The sequence below is a fragment of the Chelonia mydas genome, chromosome 18 (assembly GCF_015237465.2).
Source record: "Chelonia mydas isolate rCheMyd1 chromosome 18, rCheMyd1.pri.v2, whole genome shotgun sequence".
NCBI classification, from domain to species: Eukaryota; Metazoa; Chordata; order Testudines; family Cheloniidae; genus Chelonia; species Chelonia mydas.
The window spans coordinates 8,453,742-8,478,545 of NC_051258.2; the positions used below are offsets into that span (position 1 = coordinate 8,453,742).

Sequence of the window (24,804 nt, forward strand, 5' to 3'; positions counted from 1 at the left end):
AGTGAAGACCTCCAGTGACATTTTCCCCCTTACCCCCAACAATTCTGCACTGTCATATGATGTCCCCGTGCTTGACCTCATTTTAGGAATCACAGATTCTCTCCCCCAGGGTTTACCCCATCCTCAGACACTCCCACTCCCCACCTCTCGTTTTGGGTCCTGTGAGGGGGATGCAAGATCTCCTCCACGCTGATCAAACCAGGATGGCCCCCCACAATGTAATCTGCGGGACCGGGGTAGGCAACAGCCTTTACCTGCATGTCTGTGTCATGGGATGGGAAGGCCACATGGGGGTGATTGTCCTGCAGGAGGTACCAGGTCCTGCCAGGAGAAGGGAGTCCCAAGGGACAGACCAGGCCCTATGAGGAGACAGGTGTCTTGTAGGAAAGACTGAGCCCTCTAACAGGGTGGGGGGTCCTTCAGGACGAATCTGACCCTACAGAGGAAAGGGGACAGGCTGGACCCTCCACGAGGGTGGGGGTAGCTGGATAGAGCAGGCCCCATGGGCTGGGTGGGGGCGTGGAGACCAGTTTCCTCCTTATTATGGGATGGGGAGCTGGGGAAAGGCGCGGGGACTGCAAGGACAGCATCTCCACCCCAGGCCTGGTCCCAAGGTCAATCCCACATCGGAGCCAGGGCCTGCCTAGCAGCGGTAACCTTGGCAACCCCAGCGGGGGCCGGAGAGAGCGCCATGTGCTCGCGAGATTTGCGGAACGGCCTGTAGCAGCTCTCGCGATGCTAGCCGGGCCCCAAAGCGGGGAGGGGAGTTGAGTGTGACCCGCGAGTGCCGCTGCTTCTGCGGGGGGAGGGAACAAGATGGCGTCGGAGGGCGAGTTGGGCAGGAAGTGGGATCGGTGTCTGGCCGACTCGGTCGTCAAGCTGGGTAAGGGGGGGTTGGGGAGAAGCGGGGGCACGGCAGCTGGGTCAGTCACGGGGTAGGCGGCGGCGGCCCAGGTGCCCCTGCCGTGGGGCCTGAGTTAGGCCGGGGGGCGGAACCTGGGAGGTGGGTGGGTTTGTGGGGGCCGAGCCGGACCCTGGGCGGTCAGTGGAGGGGGGAGGGTACATCTCTGGGGAGGGGGACCCGGGACCCTGGGTGGGTCCGTGGAGGGAGTGTGACTTACACAGGCCCGGGTAGATCTAGGATGTGTGTCACTTCAGGAGATTGAGCCCCAGTTTCCTGCTCGGATGGTGACACGCAGCCTAGGGCCTGGGTAAGAACTGCAGGGCACGAAACAGCAGCAGTGCAGGGCGCTGCCAGGGGCTGGTGCTCATTTTCTGAAGTACGGCTAGGTAGCCACAGTATTCTTCTGCACCGCCTTCCTCCCAGGTGTTCCTTTAGTTGATACTTTTATCACCGTATCACAAGCGCCAGTGCAAAATGTGAGTTTGAAAGGTGACCTTGGTGAGATTCTGATGACAAGCAAGAGAGCTGTGCCTGAAAGCTGCAAGGTTTTCCATGTGGATCCCCAGTGCAGAATGGTTCTTCCTGTGCCAGCTGTATGCCTGCTTGTGCCTCTCTTTTTACTTCATACTCTTTCCCTGTTGATTCACTCATACTGGCTTTTGACCTCCTGGTGACTTCCTTTTTAAGATTGGCTTGTCTGTGAAAGACATGACGATCTCCATTCCTATTGAGTACAAGACCCCCAAATAGTAGGCTGATCCTACTGAGGCTCCATGAGGCCCTGCTTTGCCATAAATCCTGTCTTTGCTCATTTCGCTCAGGATGGGGAAACAGTTTTAAAAATCTGCTAACAGACTTTTGTCAACACATACATAAAACGTAACTTCTTTAAACAAAAGTTTTGATACTATTTTATGTGCTGTTAATTTTGAACCAGCAATGTACATGGTACAGGACTGTATATTCTGTAGTGTACATTCTATGAACAGGTTTGTCTAATGTCTGGATCTTGCTACACAAAGTCGCAAGTATTATTCTGAAACAAAGAAATCAAAGTAATGAACTACCTCAATTAGGATCTCATATCTACTAGTAGCACTTTACATCTAGATGGTGAATTATTTCAGTTTTTAGATTCCAACTCAAAAGCCTTTTTTGGTCCAGATACTGCTGATACGTCTTCTAGAGGTGTTAATATAATTACATATAAAAATACATTAAAGTATTATTTAGGTTGCAAAGTTGAGAACAGTAGGGTGTTGTGCACCCCCCCCCCCCATGTAATTTCCTACTTTCTCTTTTATAGAAAGGAAAAAAAAAAAAACATTTTCTGGGCAATTATAACAACCACTCCTATCCCCATGCATCAGGGGTAGGGTTTGAACTGTGAGCCTTCAGCATAGCTTGAGCTACAGGACTAACTACATTAACTGGCTGCAGCAGAGAGCTGTTATACCAGGTGAGGGAAATGGGTCTCTGGGGCCACGTCCTGGGTCTAGAGCAGTGGTTCTCAACCAGGGGTATATGTACCTCTGGGGGTACTCAGAGGTCTCCCATGGGTACTCAACTCATCTAGATGAGTGTTTCTCAACCTGGGGGTTATGGAATGGGTTTGGGGGGTGGCAAGGAGGGCAATTGCCCAGGGCCCTGTACAGCTAAGTTACATGCTTCAGCCCCGGGTGGCAGGGCTTTGGCTTCAGATAAGGCTCATAAGTGAAAAACAGGCTCAAGTATCACACTGAAATGTAAGTACGCTAATTATACTCCAGTCGATTTATTTTATAATTTTATGGCAAAAATGAGAAAGTAAGCAATTTTTCAGTAAGTGTGCTGTCACACTTTTTTTGTATTTTTATGTCTGATTTTGTAAGCAAGTAGTTTTTTAAGTGAGGCGAAACTTGGGGTATACAAGGCAAATCACACTCTTGAAAGGAGTACAATAGTCTGGAAAGGGTGAGAACCACTGGTCTAGAGTGTGACCAAGGGGGAACCTGATCCAGCTCTTCACTCTCTCTCCTCCCCCCCCCCCCCCCCTTTCAGGAGGTATAGGGAACACCTTCTGCATTTGGTGCCCCTAGAGGTAGAGGGGAGGGCCACTGGATGGGCCACTGGAGCCATGTGTTCTGTTGTAGGGAAGCCTGGTTCTGTTCTCTCCCAACCTCCTGGAGAGGCTGCCTATTTCCAAGGTTCCCAGCATAGTTTCAGTTTCCTCAAAGAAAGAATGAAAAAATCTTTTATAATGGAAGGTATTAGGCAACCTAAATAGAGGTCACTACTAGCTCCTATAATAATTCCTTTGCACATGAGACTACAGTTAGTGATAAATACAAGAATACAATACAACAGATATTCCACTTCCTGCCAATCATTTTGTGAAGACCCATACGAATTTACTTCACAGGGATATATCTTTTGATTAAATCTAATTGTCAATATAAGATTAGTAGAGAAGAAATCTGTGTCTCATGGAATCCAGAGAGAAGACTTCTAAGTAAACCTACAGACAGAGAGGGCTGGATTATTATAACAGATAGATCATAAATACAGGAGAGTCTTCAATAAATAAGTGAGGAGGATTTTTTTTAAAGTAAATGTTGATTCCACTTTTAATTGAGATACTATTTTGAATAAGTATTTTGAAAGAGATTGAATTGATACGAAAACTTACTGATTCAAAATGTTAAGTTTCCAAGATGACCTGTTTTGTACTCATTACCTTAGGGCTTGTCTACACTTACATGGGGATTGATGTGCAGCGATTGATGCATCGGTGGTCGATTTAGCGGGTCTTTGACCCGCTAAATTGACCACAGATCGCTCTCCTGTTGACTCCTGTAGTCCACCAGATCGAGAAAAGTAAGGGGAGTCGATGGGAGGGAGTCTCCCGTTGACACTGCGTCGTGTGGACCCCATGGTAAGTAGATCTAAGCTACATCGACTTGAATTATGCTATTCACATAACTCAAATTGCGTAGCTTAGATCAACTTTTCCCTGTAGTGTAGACAAAGCCTAAGTCAAACACCACCATGGATGCACACATCATTGACTTTCCAGCTGAGGTGAAATTCTGGTCCCACCAAAGGCAACAAGAGTTTTGCCTTGACTTTATCAGGGACCGGATTTTATACCAGGTGGGCCTATACTTTCAGGCATGACTAGAACTGGTGCTTAAAGTTAGGTACATGTATAAATAAATCTTGCTGAACTGGGGACTTACGGAATTTTATTTAGCCAATTTTTATTTACTTTCTCTCTCTTCTATAGTTTGGAAGCAGTTATTTTGCTCATTTTGGTGGCGCTTAATAGTACTGTTGTCAGAGTGCTGCAAAAAAATCCTGAAAAGGTCTGTGAAACAGCCTTTCCCCACTTCCCCCATTCTTCCTACCTCATTAATTTTGGTGTCTGGTCATGACTCCTCAGTTATAACTTTCTCCTTTTAGAAGGATTATCTGATTAGTTTGATAACCAATCAGGAATTGTCTTGATAAACACTTAGTTTGTTAAAAAGAAAAGGAGTACTTGTGGCACCTTAGAGACTAACACATTTATTTGAGCATAAGCTCACTTCATCATTGTTGAGTCTTTGAAGCCCTGATCCTCCAAACATGTGGTGTTAGCTTTAAGCATGTGTGAGTGCTGTCATTACAGTGGATGTGACTACTCTCATGCGTAAAGCTAAACACTTTGCATTTTCAAAGCCATGTATGCACATTAAGCTCTGATTCTGCAAGTTGCTAAGCACCTACAATTTCAAGAGAAGGAGTGTGTGGAGAGTACTCTGCATCTTGCAAGATTGGGTCCTGTCCCTTAAAACACAGCTTCTCAGGGGGGTAAGTGTTATGTTCATTTTATAGACTAGAGGCAGAAAGGGAACTGCACAGAGAATGTTGCCCCAGGTGCTACAGCGAAGCAGTGACAGCTCTGGAAATATAAGTGGGGAGTTCCAGACCTATAGTAAGTTCAGTAGACCAAGGTGCCTCTTGAAATAATAGTTAAAAACCAGATTAATGTGCAGGGTTTTTTGTTACGATGTAATCTGTATGATGTAATGATGTAATCAGTATTTAGCCTTTATACGGTATATGATAAAATATTTGTAGCCTATTTTTAAGCAGTGTTGTCTGCTTTTTGGGAAGTTGCTGATTCCGCAGTTTATTTCCTGGAACTCTTATGTCTTTTGTTTCAACCATTGTCCAAATTGCTGTCAATGCATCTTGATAGCTAAGTAGTTGTAACAAGAGTGCTCAGCATAGACCAAAAAATATAAAATGGGAGGGTGCTTTTTTTGTGTCTGAACAAATTAAGTATAATCTTGGCTCTGTTAGATTGTGCCTTGGTACATGTGTTTGTGACATGGTGCCAAAACCTTATTGCCGGAAATTTAACGGGAACTAGAAGTATTACATTTCAGGATTGATACGTTCTTGGTCTTCATCTGTGTATGAGAATAAAATTAACAAATAGTCTTTGTCTTGGTAGGGTTTTCACTTATTTTAATCAGTGTTGGTTTTTTACTGGATATACATTATTTCAGGGATTAAATGTATTTCTGCAATCCAAAGAATGTTTGACAAATGTTTATCTTGTGTGTAATGTAAATAAAATCTGCAGTAAGCTGTAGAAAAATTACATGGTATCACTGAGAGAACTTTGACTAGAATTGATATCAAACTCATTAGTCCATCAGAGCTATGAATTGTAGCAGACTTAGTGTAAAAATCCTAAAGAGGACATCTTTCATGAAAATTGATATCTAGAATAGTATGTGTCACGTCTTAAAAAGTGAATAATCTTCAATAAGCAGGATAGTATTTATACACTGAATATATAATAAAATGATTACTTCACAATCATTTCATTATATAGCTTTCTTACAAATCACATTAACTTCACTCTATTTATCAAAATTCAACTTGTGGAAAATGGGCCTGCTGGAGTCTGTTTAGCAGAAATATCTCCACTTCCATTCTGCTCTTTAGCTATTGCTGCCATCTGAGGGGTAGGGGAGCAGCTTGTAGCTTCCTGTTAGGCAGGGTACATAAAATGAATGACTTAACAAATCCCAAGATTAAATAAATAGGTCTTTAAAACCTATTTTAAAAAAAAAAATTCTAGTGTGGCAAGGAGACTGGAGAGAGGAAAAACAAAAGCTAAATGTGTCAGTTTAGGATATGTTTTTCTCGACTAATGATTATACTTGTTGCTGCCATTTGGATGGGTGGTCAAAAGAAACTGACAGTATTATAGGAAGATATTTTATCTGAAAGTTTGTGGAGGAGAAATGAAATGTAAAGCCTTGATGCTGAGGGTGGAAAATTTTGCCCATTATAGTGCCAAAATATGCACTGCACCCATCTGGGAATGAGGGGGTTGAGGTGCTTAAACCACTCTGAGATTTTTTTTTTTTTTTTTTTTGCATTAAAGTTGCTATGTTAGTAATACAGTATTAAAATGTAATGTTAAATATTAATGATGCAATATGCACTGTGAAAGCATAGGCATAGTACATGAGCCATCTAGTTTACTGATGCTTAATTGATAACTACTGAAAGTAGTGATGGATGTTCAGTGTAAAATGAATTGGTGGCCTTAGTCCAGTGCCTGATGCCCAGATGCTGAATTCACAAACTATCACCAAAAGTGACATACTTGTTAGAAGTCCCTGCAGAGCTACCAAGGACTGGATGGACATGGGGACTAACTGACATTGCATTGTGGCTACCCATACTCTGTCAATGGAAGATTTCAACCTCCAGGGCTGTCAGCTGGTAAACTTTTTTTCCCTCCTGGTACTTCTCTGTGCACTAAATTCACTTATTTAAAAAATGCTGCGTGAGTAGCTTTTTTTATTAAGAAAAACAAAACCGAGAAATCAAATGAATAATTCTCATTTGAAGATCAGATAATTTTGATAAAATATATGGGATACCATCAATTAATGGTGGGCTACCCAAAGTTTCTCTAGTTTCCTTTTGGTAGCCAATGGCTTCAGATTTCACAGTATTTAATATGATGATCCAAATTTAGATTGGAAATGCATGCTCAGGATAAGGTTAGTGTCCATTGATTGTGGAATCTATAAAAATATTTTGTTTTATTGCCAGAGATATTTTTCTAAGTGATGGTTAGGGGAAAAACAAATATTTTGGGAAGCTCAGTACAATTTTCCCATTTTACCTAATTCAAATAAAAGAAAATGAATCTTCTGAAGTCCTGGTTGTTAGAGAGTTTTCCAGGTTCTGTTGTCACAGGAAGCCGCAAATGTCAGTCTTTGAACAGTGGTGTACTGAACATAGGATGCAATTTTCATACGTTGGAGTGGGGAGGAAGCCAACAGCAAATGTTGATGTGTCTTGATTAGTAAAGGTAAACTTTTGACTTATGGCTGGGGGTTTGCACATCCAGTCCTCTGTCTTGTGTAGTTTGTCATGCTTTCCTCTACAGTTGTTTTGAGACAGCTTATTTGTAATTATACTGTATTGTTTTACTTGGAGATTAACTTCCTGGAATGATTCCAAGTAAACTGTCCAAAATATATATTTATACATTTCCTCTTGTACTTCAGTACTTTATTTTTGACTTTTGGGTTGCTACTCTGTCTGCATTTCATAATTTACTGTTATTTCTGCTTGTTTAGACTTTGTTTTTTTCCATCACATTAGAACATATTTTCATTTTCAGTTTAGACAGTGGTTTATTTGAAAGAGCAAAGAGTGTTGTAAAACTTTAGGTATATCTGCACAGGGCTTTAAAACCATGACTGAGTGTGGTTTAAACTCTATTATGACTGAAATTGATTGCAACACATTTTTGACAGACACTGGGGATAGGCCAAGGTAGAGACCTAGACTAGGACACTTCTCTCCCTCCCCCACCTTTAAATCTAGTTACAGCTCAAGTTAAGTCTGATTTACTGTGGCAAGCCAAACCGTGTTATAATCTGGGTTGCCTAAATCAATTCACCCCAGCCTGCAGAATGTCAAGAATATTTACCAGCCCACGCACACATTCTGCTTGCCTACACTTACTGTGAGGGGAAGGGATTTTCCTCCTTATCAAGAGAAAAATATCTTTCAAATGTGTTAGTATATGGAGGGGAGAAGAGGGAAATAAGATTTTGCAGGTCTTACTTTTAAAATGCAAAAGCACAACTTTAAAGAAGACGCCAAATTAAAATTTTAAGTGGTTGAATTTATGGGCAACCGGATTATGCACAGAAAGACACTAGCACCTTCAGGTTCTACATAGAGTAAAATAGCGGTAAACTTTTTGCAGGCAGAGGAGGGAGACTTCATAACTGATACATTTAAAGCCTTCTCTGTTGGAGTATTTGAGAAGTTACAGTGAAGAGAACTTGCAATAAGCAAATAATTCACCTAAGGTATGAACCAAAAACGGTGTTGTCCTTTGTCTGTGTTCAGTGATGTACTGCGAAAATAGACCTAAAATCCAAGTGTCTAACATATTTTAATGGACCTAATTTAAATGTAACCTGCCAGTCATGCTAGGTACTTTGAAAGCTATATCATGACTGTTCAGTATAATTAATCAGTTCAAAACCCTGAAGCAGGTTTCCTTTAGGCAGAACTGACTGTATCAGAGGAAAATGTATGTCAGGGCTTTCACTCATTTTTCAAATTAAATTGCCAGTGGTTGAAAAAAGTATTTAACCAAATAGTTCCTTGCAATACAAGGTGCATTGACAAGCCTAACATCATATTTGCTTGTTTTTTTTAACTCAACTTTGATACTGGTGTAACCATAGAAATATAAAATGTCAGTTTTTTTCCAAACCAAACTGCCTTTATAAAATCAGCAAAACTGAAAATGGAGGCCATTTTGTTGACTTCCTGACTCCTGTGCACTATCATATTGAGATTCCTCTTTGCTGTTTTGGCAGCCTCTCTGCATTTGAGCTAGTTGACCTGAACTGCTACTGTCTTCAGAGACTTGAATGCTAATATCTGTTATGAATCTTAATAAGTTTGCATGATCCCGCTTATGTTTTTTGTTTAGACACTATATTTTCCTGCCACCAGTTTTTTTTTTTATACACACATGCTCCAGTCTCTTCCTCCTAATGCTTTTCCACCCAATTTGCAAGTCTTTATATTCCCCCTTTTGACCCCATTAGTCATCCCAATAAATTCTTTCATTACTCCTGACTTTCAGCAACAGAAATGTGCCTTGAGGGAAGGTATAAGAATGCTCCCTCTTTTCCCCCATCAGAATGGGGAAATACTCTAATGGTCTGTGAAATTAAGATGTGCCACATGATCTGTGTTGCCTTGAATCAGTTGCGCACTTGTGTGCGGTGTGTTTGAAACATAAATACTTAAAAACAAAGAAGACATCAATAGAACATGCTTGGTGAAATCCTGGCCCATTGAAGTAAATGGGAGCTTTGCCACTGACTTCAGTGGATCAGGATTGCACCTGCTGTTTCTAATATGTTAACTTCTGGCTTTACCAAGATTGTCTGGCCTCTTTAAAGGGAGAAGAACTTAGGTAGTTTGAATTCAAAAATTTGCAATGTTTACAGCCCAAACCATTGCAGTATGTTACTTATGTGTGACAGTTGCAAAATGAAACCAAAAAGAAATACATTTGTCAGTTTCATTTCTTTATATTGTCAACGTTTATTTTCCAAATTGAGTGAATTGTGAGAAGAGAACTAGATCTTTATTCTTTCACTTTAAATATAAGGCGTTTTAAGTGACATTTAAAACTGTTCTAAATGATTGTTAACCTGAATTTATGCATTTAAGATTATATGAGAAACATCACTTAATCAATTAATTTTATTAATTAATAGGCTGAAAATGGCATAGCTACTTCCAATATGAAATTAGAGAATTGTGGAATGTATAAATGGTAATATTTAGTCGTGCAGTTAGAATGTCAACACATATGGCAAAAGCTCTTGCTTGAAACTATATTACAGGGGTTTTAAAAAGGACGTGAACTTTTTCATCCAAGTTATGTCATGAACTATTACTGTGACTAAGGATGGGGAGGTAAATACAGTGTCTTTTGCTTCTTTTGTACTGTTGATTAAACTCTATATCAAAGACTTCTAAGTAATGTGTATTTATTCTGAATGACAATAATTGCTGAAAGATTGGCAGATTTTCTTCACTTTGACAAAAGGGTACTAGTTTGAACAACTGTTTATTGTTGATGTTCTCAGGAACATTTAAAACAGCAAAGGTCCCTCTTTGAAACTGTAGTATAAAGGATTTTCAAATGATTAAGTGAGGTAAATGATTTAAACGCTATAATCCATTTGTCACTAAGAAGTAACCCTGGGAAAGCTGCTGGTTTCTTGGCTTCTATTTCAGATGACTCTGTTGAAATCCATTATTTGGAGGATATTGTACTATTTCAACATATGCCTGTACATGACCAAGCTGTGGCCTAAAAACTCATAAATAACCCACCCTGACTATAGTGGTAATATTAATTTCCTTCTAATCCTCTGTTTGTTTCGACATCTGAGCATGAAATGCCTCTAATCTTCATTTAATAATGTTTTATGAGAGAAAAAAGGCACTTTAGCTTCTGCAGCAGCTGAAATGTGATTTCTCTTGGCTCGCATCATCTTGTCTGTTTTTGTATATTGAGGGTAAAATCTCAAACTGTTCTAGTGTCAGCCTATTCTGTAGTCTGAATGATTTTCAGTAAGATTAATTGTCTGTATTGCAGTGTCAGCTATTATTGGTAATCCTTCCTATGGTTATGAATGGGGTTGATTCTGTGTATTTACTTGTAAAACTTTATTGACCTTTCTGAAAACTGGACTTGTTACACAACTTTTTATGTAGTGCACCTGGTAATTAATTGAATTAATAGTTTACAGCTTTAAAGCACACAAAGTACGGCTTTAGGATAAAGACCCTGTTCAATTTTTATTCCACTGAATGGTTCTTCTAAATACTGTCCAGAAACATGTTTCGCCAAGTGGATATAGTTTTGGTAGATTTGAAAACCTGTTAGCTCTGCCCTTATAATTATTGTTGCATAATTCTCTAGAATTTTAGTTTATGAAATTGAATGCAAACTTGGAAGGTAAACTAAAGATCCTTCTGAAATATAAATGTTAGAACACTGTCCTATGGCGAATCTGTTAGCTGTACACAGAATGGTATACTGTAGGTTTGAGAGCTCACTGTTTTCATGCCAGCGTCTCCCATTGTGCCGTATAAACGTAAAGGGCTTGCGCAACTTCTTTAAACAAAAAGTGCTAACTTGCCTTTTCAGTTTTTTTTAATTTATTTTTTGCTGCTTGATTTCAAATGTCATCTTGCATGTTAGCTATCATTTGGAGTAAAAGCCTTGTAAAAACTGTCTTTAGCTGTATCTGGATTTCTTGTATTGCCGCCTTGTCTTGTGTAAGGACTCTAACGTGTTTTTCCCCCCCCCACCCCCGCTTTTTAATTTTATTTTAAGGAAATCAGCAATGATTTTTACTACTGCCTTGGATAACTACAGAAAAATTACTTTAAATAATCAAATTTGAAAACCTCATTGGAAAGTACTTGAACATTTAAACTGCCTGTTGATATGAGCGGGGCAGTTGTGTAATCTCTCGGGGCTGCCATTTTAATAATAGCAACAGGAAGTGCAACTCGATATCCTTCAGGATAGAAAGATCAGAGACAGGTTTCACACTCTTGATCCACAGGACTACTGCTCTGACAGAGGTGTAGTATATGAATATATATACAATAAGGGCCTAATCTGTCTTCCATCAAAGTCAATGGGAACATCAGTGGGATTAGGATTGGGCCCTAAACCAAAAATCCCTGGAAAAATAATCAAACTCAAATGTAGAAAATTCCTGTTCCCTGTTTTTCCCCCGGCTCAGATCTTCCTGTCCTGATATACATCAAGCTGACTACAGCTGCTTCCTTTGTAATGTCTTCATAATCAAAATTAGACAATGTAATAATAATTTTAAAAAAATCAGCTAATTAGAAACTTTTTAAGAGTACTGCATATTTCCTTATGTCTGTCTCTAGTTTCCTCATATGTGTAAGTCATCAGAGTCCTTGGCAAAGGCACAGATAAAGACTAATGTCAAATACTGCTTTCGTTACCCTTCGTGGACAAAACTCTGTCCTTAGTTACACATGGGCACGCCTATAACCCTATTGCCTTAAATAGAGTTGCATGTGTGTAACAACCTTTTTAGGTTTCAGAGTAGCAACCGTGTTAGTCTGTATCCGCAAAAAGGTTAACGAGTACTTGTGGCACCTTAGAGACTAACAAATTTATTTGAGCATAAGTTTTCGTGGGCTACAGCTCACTTCAGTGGCACTGAATGCATCCAATGAAGTGAGCTGTAGCCCACAAAAGCTTGTGCTCAAATAAATTTGTTAGTCTCTAAGGTGCCACAAGTACTCCTTAACCTTTTCAGGTATGCTCTTGTTTAGAGGCTAGAAATATTTGACATTTACCTATAAACTACTGCTATGTGGTATTGTCCTTAGGGTGTAAAGGGTCAAATTTATCTTGTAAAAAGTGACCTACACAGTTAGTGAAATCTTAGTCATTCCATATTTTTTTGGGGTCCTATCTTGCGGGGAATTTTTTGTTCCTTTGAATTCTCCATTGCTCCTATGTGTTGCTGTCTGCTGCTGTCTTTATTTGTGCTGTCTCTCCTTCCACATGCTTAGCTTCCCTTGCAGTTTGAAGTTAGGGGAATATCTTCTGGCTTACTTCTCATGCTGCTTTACACCAGGGCAAGGACTCAATGCTGAGCCAGGACTCTCTTCCATCTCCATTCAGCCATTGGAGGTTGGAGTTGAAGTTGTATTTTCAGAACTTGGCTCCTCACATTAACTCCTGCAATTCTGGGGAGGGAGTTGGGGAAGGAGAAAAGCTGCCTGAGTTGGCGATCAGCTTGTGTTCAGTTGTTTGGCCAACTATAGGTGTCTGGAAACAGCTCTGAAGATGCTTCCCTCCTTCCTAGCTCCATTTGGTCCGCTAGCGAGCTGAAGTTGTGTGCAGGAAGAGAACTGAAGTTCTTTTTGGCCTTCACTTCAACCTCCACAGCTGCAGGGTGGGACTTTTTTTTTTTTTTTTTTTTCTCAAGGAGAGAAGAGAAATTGGGGGGTAGTTCTGAGTCTGGATTCCTATGATTGTGCAGCCTGTTCAAAAGCCTGGACAGAAGGAGAAGGTCTGCTATGATGGAAGTTAAGCCAAATATACTGACTTCCTGGTCCGCTATATTTGTACAGTGATGAGGCCCCAGCTGTGCATTCTTGGGGAGTTGGTACATAGCTGTGATGTTGCCAAAAAGTCCAATCAGCCAGTGGAAAGGGACTTCAGCCAACTGGTGTCCTAAACCATCCACTCATTTATTTTATCCCTGCGACACGATGCCAGTAGGTGGGAATGTTTCCTGGCACTTAATTCCCTGATATATAAAACTTATTTTTGTAAGAAATTCTGAGCAACTTAAGGACTACTGGCACTTGTCCTTGTAAATGATAAATTCCTCGCTGGAGATTTGAGGAGGATTTAGGCTTCTTTCCATGGCATTTCCTTTAGTGAGTGAGACACCACTGTAACATTTTTCCCTCTAAATTATCCATACGTGTTTAATCTGGACAAAAGCCTTGGTGTAGTATTGACAAGATGCTGTGCTGGCCTGAGTTACACATAGGCCTCCACTCTTGTCTCGTCCCCCCACCCTCTTTAGCAGAAGCAGGAGGATGTTCTCCCTCTGCCCCACCAGCCTTTCACCATTGGATGTGAAATGAACTAATTCCTGTTGGAGCTACCAGCCTATACCATTGTATAGGTTTTTATCCTGGATGTCTGGAAAGCGTGTGGGTAACATCTTTTTGTTCCATTGTGGAAGTATTGAATAGAAGCTGGAAGAGCCTTTGTATATGTAACGCTAGCCTTTGGATACCAGACAAACAGCAGTAGGATTGGGGGTGCCTAGAAATCCGTGTTTGGATTTTTTGTTGATTTTTCTCTTAAAGGGATGACTTAATCACAACTACATCTGGAATTTTTAAACCTATTTCAAGTACTTCAGATCAGTATAACAACCAAGTAAAAATGCATTTTGCTGTATATTTTTAGAGTACTTTGTGTATTTGACAAGACACTATATATATAATCAGTTTCACTGTTTTCCCCTGTGTCATCCTTCAGTTTTCCCTGTTTGCTGTTAGAACAACATCAACAGAGTAGAGGAAAAGTGGTTGGTGGTTTGTTTTTTGTGTTTAAGACGACATTGAGCATTGGCACTTTGGGAAAATCTGATTCCTGCCTCAAAAAGATTGAGCAATATAGTTTGGAGTCTGCTTAAATGACTTTGTTGGACCCTAAGCACCTCTAATAAATGAAAACTAGTTCTTAGAAATGTAATTCCTGCTGAACTGCCCTGTCCTAATCTACAAAGGCATTTTTGTACAACAGTTATTTGTATATAGGTCTTGCCAAACTTAACTTCTTCATTTGGGGCATGATAAGGAAGGAAAGACGATGGGGAGCATCCTGTCATAATTCTGATGAAAGAATATTGCTTGTAAATATTTATGCAAAAAGTGTTGTTAAATACAGTTTTTTGTAAGTTACAAAGTAGAAGTTCTAATACCTTACCTAGCTACTGCATTGATATTTACTCGGAACTTATCACACTGAATTTTTAATCCTTTTCAATAGCTTTTTAATTGAAGGCTGACAGCTGCCATTTTGCCCCAAAACTGCTGCTACCACCACTTCAACAGTGAAATTGACTCATTATGGTTTGCTGAAATTTCCAGACTTTAATGGTGGTCATTGTTCCAGTCAAGTTGGCTTTATGAAAGATCATTGTCCTTTTTCTAACTAGTCCTATCCAGGTCTGGATCCCAAAAGGATGACGCTAGCTCTTCAGTTCCAGAAAGCTTAACCTGTACAGACTAGTTACTACTTTCTTACAACTAAGTAGCTATCTACCAGCAGCTTAGTCTGCATTTTGTTTAATACCGTAGCTCTTTATGTAAAAGAGCAAAACCTGAAGGGAGGGAGATGCAGTTTGATATTTTTGTGTATGTAATTGTCTAATGAACTACAAAAGAAAATTGCATTAAGAAACTGGAAAACCTCTATGGCACATAGTAACAGCAGTTGTCACTGAGCATATTTAAACCTTTCACCTTTAGTCTCACTGTCTTTTTAAGAAGAAAACCATATCTAAGTGTGACTGTTAGGTTTTTATAATTGCTTAAGCCCACTGTTGCTTGGGCAGACTATTAAAACTCATGGTAACTGTGTGCGTTGAAGGGAGCATTGATAAACTTTATAGAAGAATCTTTTCCCGGATGTACTATTGAGGCATAAGTCTGTCTCAAAGATTTGCTTATCTGCGATCCTCTTATGATATCCTCTTGGGTATGAGGCACATGCTCTTGTGTATATTAGATTGATTTTGGGTATAATGATCTCTCTCTCTGAAAGTACATGAGCCAAAGTGTATTTAAAAAAAAAAAAAAAAAAAAAAAGGCACAGAGCCCAGGCGTAGAGGCCTAATTCCAGTTCTGTATCTGCTTGTACATAAACAGCCTTTACTGTTAGGCAGGAATAGGATAATAAGATATGCATAGAATCTTAATGTTCGCTGTCGGTATTGACTATAAATGGGTTCAAACTGAAACGACAAAGGGCTGAAGAGGCTGTTTTTCTAGTTAAACATTTAAAGCTGTCAGAGAAGATGAAAAATGTTCTTTACACTTTCCGGTGGCCTTTTCTTCCAAAGAGGCTCTGTTGAGCAAGAAGGTGGCGGGGTGGGGGTGGGGGAGGTGAGAGAAGCAACCCAGCACAGATCGAGCCCTTAGCTTTTTCCATGTTCGTTTTGTTTTTATTGTAAGATAAACCCTTCATGTTTTATTGTTATGAAGTTAAAGCCTGGCCCAGAGATGCCCATCTTTAGTGGAAACAGCTGTAGAGTTAGTGTCTCTGATCAGGTGGGAGGCTCTTTGAAGCAACATGTTGCTTTTTTAAAAGGAAATTGAGCATGTGAGAACTTGAACCTGTAAAACGCATCAGCAGGCTCTCCCATTGTTTCTCTGTAGTGTAACTCTATATAGAATTAAAGTAAAACACACTTTTTCCTTTTGTTTTGAAGAAAGAATGACTTAGGGCCCCCCTCCTCTTTTTTTGGAGATGCATAGGAAATGACCACATAACCACAACTACTTCCTAGTGGGATGATGATGAGTGAGAAATTATCCACAGTAACAGTTTCTTAACCCGGCAGGATAAAAACTTAAATGTAGCTTAGGCTTCTGTTTAAGTTTAAAACCAATATTTACAGGCAAAAACGAGCCAGGAAAAAGCAGACTCACCATAAATAGTGGTTTCTGTGGGTGGGGAGAATATCTGAACACTTCTTACTGTTCCTGATCACAACATTTCCCACCAGTTGAGAGTTCAGCATCGTTTCTAGCCCATTCCCCAGTAGGGAGTGGAGTGAAGCTTGACAGCCTTTGGGATTGGGAGCAGGGATCAACGAAACTCAGATTCTGCCTCTTTGGCTTCATATTTGTGAAACTTCCTCCTCGTGTAGATGATAAAAAGCATTAACAGTAACAGACTTCTGCCTTCACCTACCTCTCTCACTCCCTAGATCTACCAACTAATCCAAACCTCTTACTCCATTTTCTAGTACGGATCTGCCATTTTACTCATCTTCCAGATGAAATAGGATGGAGTAAGCATCCTCAAAGATGGACATCATGTCATTCCACAGGAGGCAGGCCTAAACCAGATCTCCTGTCCCTTCCCTGAAACCCAGGCTTGTCACCACTGTGACGTGTTTGAATTTCAGCATCCCAGATAACGAGAGCTTCTAGCTTTCTTCCTAACCCAGGTCACCTATTTAGTCTGCTGCACTCCCACCAAAGCAGTGAGCTCAGTAGGAATATGTTCCTGTCCCTAGCAGAACATATTTTCCTTTCTGTATTGAAATGTCTAATATGGCTTCGCCTGGCTGCGTAGTGTGGAAAGATGTGGGTTCCGTTCCTGGCCCTGTATTGCTCTCTACTTGTACAGGCAATGCCTTTGCATGTTCATTCTATAGTTTCCCTATCAGCCAGCTAAGAAACAGGATTGATGGGTTTCTGTTTAGGCCAGTGATTGAGTGGGGGAAAAACTGAGGGGAATCTTAGTGGTTCCAACAAAGATGGAAGACTCCTAAAGGTGAGGGGACATGTCTGATATTATTTTCGGTTTATTTCTCCCCTGCCTGCCAAGTATATAATTCTTTCTTATCACACCCTTCAAAACTTACCAGTTTGCCACAGCAGTGGCAAAGAGGAATATGGGTTTGACCGACAGCATGGAAATGTGGTGACATTAGCAACTACTTGGGCATTGCGTGTGGCTGATGTAGAATTTGTCATTCTGCAAATAATTTCTCATTGATTACCTAACTGTTTGGATTGGCAGAGAGAATTCCTCTTGGACAGGAAGTATAAAGCAGTATCGCTGCATGACTACGCTTCTCAGCTGGACAGTTCAAACAACGCCTAGTGCTGTCTGTCCAATTTCTTGAAGTAATCGCTTTCAGTTCAGATTCAGATTTTATAGTCCAGCAATCAAACCAAAACAAAAAGACAGCATAGCCACATATGGTAGGAAAGGATCGTCAGAAGGCGCCCGGGATCAGGAAGCCAAACAGTTTGTCCATTTGATGAATACTTGTAGATTGTTTATGCCATTAAGGATAATTACTTTCTGTTGGAGCCAACACCAGCTGTGCTATTGCAAAGGTACTGAAGAGAAGCTCCAGTTGGGGAAAAGGCATAACTGAGCCATTGCTAATGGCGACCCACTATTTATCTCCCAGATTGTGCATCACTGACCAGAGTTTTATATACAGTCTGAATGGTTAGAGTTGTTTACACAAGATTCTAGTAAGTATTGTGTTTGCTAGTGTCCCCAATTCAGAAAATGCATGAAAGTCTGACGAGGCGTCTAAAGAGCTCTGAGGAGTTCAGGTTATTTTTTTAAGCTATGCAAACTGCACATGGTTGAGGAGAGTGAAAATCTGTCCTTCTGTGAAACGTTCAATTGCGAAGATGTCTGGGGGTTTGATGTCAGGACCACTTGGCAAGCTGTCATCAAACCTCTTCCCTTGCAGTTGCATGTTTTGAAATCCTGCCCTGTAATAACCATAATGCCTTGGTAAAGTAGTTACCTCTGCGATAATCGGTACTGTTGAAACGCTGTAGTAGAGTGAAGAGAGCTTTCAGAAACCATTCTTGTTTCTAGCTCTCGTTCTAACAGGATAACTTAGGTTTTCTGAGAGCAAAGGTCAGTTGTCTCTGTTCAGACCAAGTCATTATCTCACCTCCTAAAATGCAGTGTTTTTCTATAATAAAAGCACTTGTAATGCTTCACAGATTATTCGCTAAGGCAGCGAAGTGCAGAGCTGCTTATTGGAGCAAAGAGTGATGAAAGAGTGGGAGCTGTCATTACTTATTTTTTCTTTGCAGGCTGTGTAAGTTGGCCTGGGGAGTGGACAAACTAAAAAGGGGGCTCAGCCCACACAGAAGCGGCTGTAGATGTATGCGATTTTTGGGGGGTTGTCCACTCTAGGTCCTGGGGCCATTTTGCTTAGCTGTTTTAAGTCCCAACCCACAGTGAGAGTATAAGGTGGCCCTTATTCAGTGATGCATGTAGTAGGAACCATTCTTTAGTACAATATAATCCTTCTAGGTGCAGACAGTAAATGATGAGATCTAATAACTTTAAGAATGGTGGGGTTTTTGCTTAAAAACAAAAAACAAAAAACCAAGCCCAGACACTTTCTTTTTTACTTCTAAGTGTGTTTGAAACTTTTGCTCATTGGCTAAATAAGTGCATATGTGGCTGAATTTTGCTATTCTACCTTTGCAGTCCCCTCTAAAGTCAGTGGCCTTGCCCCGGTAATTGAAGGCAGAACTTTCCCATTGAACTTGAATTTTTAGCTATTTTGTTTAATGGTTCTTGAAATAACAAAAATCTACTGACAACTTCCCCAGCTCTTCACGAAATTCGTAATATTCATCTTCCAGGGAAAAGAATTTTCTTTGAGTTACAGAAGCATTTTTCTGAAACACGCTAAATAATTTCCCAAGTGGTGATGGAGAAATTCTGAGCTGTTACAACTCAATCAGTGTAAGTCCAGATCCACGCCCTGGTTGTGGGAGCCTTGGGCGCATGGGACCCCCACAACGAGCTGAGAGTGAGCGGAGTTGGTCGGCGCTACGCCTGGCTCATGAGACAGCTCATGGTGTCCGACGCCATCAAGTGGTCCAGAGACATTTACACGGAGCACATCACGGGCCACCGTCAGGACGAGGACAAGTAAACGAGACCACTGGTCAGGGAAAATAACCCCCTTCCTCCCCTGATGAACCAAGGGGACGCACCCCATCCATGTACCTATTCGCTACAACAACACTGACTTGGGCTCTAAATACATTCTATGGGTGGCAAGACCACTTTTTCACTGACACTTTAAAAACTCCTGCACCCCAATCTGGGTCTGTGCTGGTTATGTGCTATGTATGTATCTTGTGAACCTTGCAACCAATACTTATAACCTTCTCATAACTCAAGCCTGACCCCAGAGGTACAGTACCTTCCCTCTTAACTTGTGTAAATTTGATAAAATTTTTAAATCTGTCTAGGATGTGAAAAGTATTCCTTCCCAATCTGTTTAACTACACTGGCTAATGAATGCTGTGGATGTAAAAGAAAGCAGCCCAGAGCTTTCTTTTGTAAGATATAGAATAGTGGGAAGCATCATAAGTTTATTGCCCTGAGGACGCACATTGAAGTAGTTAGAAGTACTTACAGTACAATAAGATATTAATCTGCAAACCTAAAAGGGAACTCATTTGGTTTTGTAGTGAAGGTGTAACTGTGTGTCCTTGAGCTTTCTCTTCTTCTGACAATGAAGCAAATTCTGATTCAATTGAAGTCAGTGACAAAATTTCCATAGATTTTTGCTGGGACCAGGATTCACTCTCTAATAATAAGAAATGGGGGATATGTCATGAGATGGTCTCTTGTATTTGTATGGTAGGTTTCTTAGATATGTGTCTGTATTTGCTTAAATCTAACTTTTAAAGCATTTTTTAAAAGAAATATTGCCAAGCCTATAACCTACCTGTTCTTTAGGTGTGGAGTAACCTAAAAGATTGGGATGGCATTCCTGAGCCAGAACAAGTAATTAATGAAAAGAATGGAATTGATTTCCATTTGTACATTTTGTCTGACTTCCTCCTTTTATTGCAATTTTCTCTTTGCAGGTGCTGGTTTTGGATTAGGAATTGTTTTCTCAGTTATCTTCTTTAAAAGTAAGTGTCCCTATGTGCTTAGCTGTTTGTTGTCATGATATTAGATTGTTTGGGTACACCTCTTAAACAGAATTCTTTGAAGCGTGTAAATGTTAATTAGTATGTTATGCCAACGTGTCCATTACTTGTCCAAATAGATTAGTTGAAGTGAAATTAGCTAGACTTCTAACTGTGATCAAACAAGGTCACTAGATATGAAACATCTCCGAACTCAGGTTGGGCATGGAGTCAGGCTTCTGATTACAAAGCTCTGGAATTATGAGAGACCCTGCATCTAAATACTAATTAGCCACATGTCTAGACATCAGCCCTAACCCGTCCTGCAGGGGTTTTAATACTTTCTAGATAGTCTCCGCTCTCTTCACTTACTTTTTTTAAATTACTTTCTTGATACTAGAATAATCTTCAACTCTAGCACAGGTAGCAGAGCACATGTTGTTCCTGACTCTAGATTCTTCCTAGGCACAGAGCCGAATGACTTCAAAATGCAAACTGTGGCAGACTGGCAGGTTCTGTTTGCTCTGTTAACAGTGTTTTTTTTTTTGTTTTTGTTTTGTTTTGCTTTTTAATGGTATGATCTAAGTTATGAAATATTCTTCAAAATGCAGTTATTGTCAGAAAAATAACTGCTTTTCTACTCAGTAAACCTGCTGTTTGTGTGTATTGTTTGTCATTCTGGTAGAGGTGAAAGGACCCAGTCAGAGTTTTGGCCCCTGCTAGGCTCTGTATAAATGCTTACAACCGTGTCTGCCCCAAAGAGTTAACAGTAACTTTTACAACTTCTGTTAATGCTGCAGAGCCAATACAAGGCTGGATTTTATTCTGCTAACTGAATTCCAGTTGCAGGATCCTTTTATTACTGGTGATGCTTGCATGTGTTTTTTAAAAAAGGAAAAAAAAGAAAAAAACCCAACCACATACAGACTTTCAAGATTCTGGGTCAAACTCGTCATGAAAGAAAAATCCTCTTATTTTTAAGATGAGCAGATTTGATCTGGAAGGCACTAAGATATAATGGACCAGATCCTCAGCTGGTATAAATTGGCATAATTGTTTTGAAGTCAGTGGAGCTATGCCAGTTTACACCAGCTGAGGATCTGGCACTGTGGGTTGTCAATACTTGTAGAGTACTTCTGAGATCCACAGATTGAAATTGCTAGTTTAATGTGACTTCTTTAAATACTGTACCATGGATTTATTCCCATTAGACTCTAAATGATATTTGTTGCTCTCTAATGCAACTTTCTAAGATTTTTTTTTTTTTAGGAGACTTCAGAATACATAGAACCTGAAAATGCACACTGCATGTTTTCCAGTAATCTACCACTTATTGCCATTATGTTTGATAGGAAGTTGTCATTATAGCTTGAAATTAATGCAGTGTTTCTCATTTTTATGTTCAATATCTCTTGTCTTCCACACAGGAAAGACATGGCCTATTGCATTTGGGTCAGGGATGGGGTTAGGAATGGCTTATTCTAATTGTCAGCATGATTTCCAGTCTCCATATCTTCTCCATGGCAAGTTTGTAAAAGTAAGTATTTGAGTAAAATAAATGTGTGTAGGCACCATTCAGTGCTTAAATATTCCTGTCTAAAACAAGTGTAGAAGTAATACGTTGCCACTAGCTGGAGGAGAGCTCCTGTGTGTGGCATCTTTTTTTGTCAAACTTTTCAGATCCTTTCAAATATTCAGTGTATTATTTTTTTTTTTTTACTTATGCTACATACCATCTCTCTTTGAGCGCATTGGAATCTCCACAGGATCAGTTTAGATGCTGCAGGTGGTTTTTCCACAATGTACAAGTGTGTAAGAAATATGGGAAAATTAATCTTAACATAAACGGCATGGCCCCAGTCTTGCAATCGGAACTATGAGGGGAGGACTTAATTGCCTGTAGTAGCTCTTTTGACTTCAGTGGGGCTCTGCACAGGGTTCTGTACTGGTGGATCTGATTGAAGGATCAGGGCCTTAGTGTTTTCATGACTCAAACTGGTAAAGTCTCCTTTGTCCTCAAGGATGTTAATGAACCGTAGACTGTTTGATCATATGAATTTGGAATCATTAGAATCTAGACATGGCACAATTTAAAAAGGTGCCTTTGGGTCCACCTTCTCTAAAGAGGGTTGTGTTGTAAGTGGCTTGGGGGAATACTGATACTAGCCAAGCGGCTGGTACAATTTAATCTAGTTTTATGATGTTAGGCATGATTATGGTCACACAAAGTGACCACCTTAGAATGATTTTTGCATTGGTGGTAAAAATCCCCCACTCCCTCACATAAAAATTAAACATAAAATAGGGATTATTTCTGTGGAATGCACAGAAAATATTGTGAAGGGATGCATCATTGAAAGCACTGAGATGACACAGTAGCAGAGGCATGCTCCTGAGCATGTGTAAAGTTACATTATAAAACGTCAAAGTGCTCACTTAAAACCTTCTGCCAGAAAACTTAGAAGTGACCTTTCAAAAGGGGACTGGGGGAGGGAATGGTCCTATGCCTTTTTTTGCTCCTTCATGATGGGTAAAGAAGGGTTTTTCTGCCCGTTTTTTACCTCAAGAATATGAAGTCGAATCATCCCTGGATTTATTGAATGATTAGCCTTCAGCAGGCTTTTACAGTCCTAGCAAATCCACCTGGTTCAGAATATTGTACTGGAAATGTGCTCTGCCATTGACTTTGTGCCAATCCTTTACATTAAAGAAACTTTTATATTGGATAAAAACATGGAGTAGCTGGCATCTTATATGAGTGAAACAAATGTAACCCCGTAATGTTCTAGATCCATCTAAGAGTGTTTGCCACAGAAGTGTGTGAGAGTTTAACATAAAACCATTGTGGGGTGTTGTCTTATTTTTGTGGACTTCAGTCAGAAATAAATTGGAATGAAATTTCTCCAGTTTGGACTCTGGGTGTGTGAACACCCAATCCAGAAACTCTAGGAAACACTCTGTCCTTTGGAAGATGCTTGTTATGGCAAAATAACTGCCTGAGAACATTGAGAAATAGAAGGCTGACTTGAGTCTAGCCTGGCAAGGGTTTATATTTGTCTTAAGGAATAATCTCAACTCTGTAACAAGGGTGGTCTCTCTGAGAATGAGGTCATCAGAGGGACACTGCACAGAAGAAGCACAGCTGCCTGCGTGGCTCTAGAGCTGAGGACAAAGTTTCCAGCACGGTCTCTGCTGGCTTTCCCTGGCACAAAGAGTCTGAGCATGTTGGAGGGAGGGAAGGGAGAGATGAAGCTATCTAATGGTTAATATCATTAATTCTCTCCAAAATGTCTGGTCATGAGTAAAAGCTCCAGGGTTATTAAAGTGAAATTATTTCACTTCTGGTAGTTAGCAGTGTGGAAAATATTGTTGCATTATCATACGCATCTGTTTTCCTAGAAAATGATGTTAGAACTTGATTTTTAACTTTCTTATACAACATTTGAATCCATTCTGTGGGTTATCAAAATGAATGGGGAGTGCAATAACACCTGCACAGGAGACTACCCTTAAATCTAGACACTGCCCCCCAAAGTATCCTCGAATGTATTCAGTGAAGTTCTACTAATTGTGGCATAAAGCATGAGACCAAGAAGTGCGTGATCTAGGTTCTGTTTCTACACTTCCTGTGTGAATGTGGTTGCTTAACCTCTCCATGCTTCAGCTTTTCCATCTATCAAATAAGGATCAAAATTCTAACCTGCCTCATGGGGGTGCTATAGGCTAAACTGCTTGCTTTGAGCTTCTCAGGTAGAAGGTGCTATAGGATACAAAATGTTATGGGAATCTTCTTGCTTTACAGGAACAGTGACTAATGACTTAAGAACATCCCAGTGGGACGAAAGGAGAAATCATGGTTATTCCTCAGGAATATTGAAGTGCCCCTGGAGTAAGCCAACGTTCTTCTGAAACACTTATCAGTTGCTCTTTATACTCCAACAAGCTGTTTATGTACATGGAACAAAGTTCTGCATCTTGTTTTGTATTTTCTCTCCAGAAAGTGCCAGGAGGAACTCTTCTGAAAAATAAATAAAACAAAAGTGGACCCCCCTGGTGTTTTGGCTTCTTTGCGTGTGAGTGGAAGGAGAGGACTCCTATTGTAATGCTAGCAGCTGGGACCACCTGGTTAAAGCCACTGTTCAAGTCCTTGTGAAATGACAGCTGTTGTGTGTTCCTTCCCACTCTAACAGGCAGCCTGCACCAAACATCCAGTTCACAGAAATATCCCCACCTCACATCACTTGCTGGACACCCAGCTGCCTGGGCTGGTTTTAGGAGGCACACAAATTCCAGTGTTCTGTCCCTACAACAATTGCTGTTAAGACCTAAGTTCTGTCCTCTCCAAGCATAGGAGAGTGCAAATCTGACTGTTTTACTGGCTTACCTAACTGATGCTGCTTCTTGAAACTTTAAAGAGTCTTGAAGTGAGCTGGGCTTTGAAACTGTTCCCTGCATAGTGACCTAATTAAACAGATGCATGTGCTATCTGACCGAGAGCTTTACCTTCACACCCCCAGCCCCCAATCTCTTTCTTTTCTGTATTAAGTCTAAGG

General features: G+C 40.4%; 2 protein-coding genes across 2 annotated transcripts in view; both read left to right on the forward strand.

Moving 5' to 3' along the window:
* Positions 1-741: 741 nt before the first annotated feature.
* On the forward strand, positions 742-24,301 carry MICOS10 (mitochondrial contact site and cristae organizing system subunit 10). Its single transcript, XM_037881060.2, has 4 exons — positions 742-883; positions 20,207-20,254; positions 21,679-21,788; positions 24,054-24,301. Exons 1-4 carry the CDS (start codon positions 817-819, stop codon positions 24,060-24,062), a joined length of 234 nt encoding a protein of 77 aa, XP_037736988.1. The 5' UTR covers positions 742-816; the 3' UTR covers positions 24,063-24,301.
* LOC102937750 (NBL1, DAN family BMP antagonist) overlaps positions 768-24,804 on the forward strand; it is a 64,158-nt gene continuing 40,121 nt past the window's right edge. Inside the window, exon 1 of the mRNA XM_037881059.2 lies at positions 768-883. The gene's annotated coding sequence lies outside the window, so the exon portion shown is untranslated. The remainder of the gene's footprint in view (positions 884-24,804) is intronic.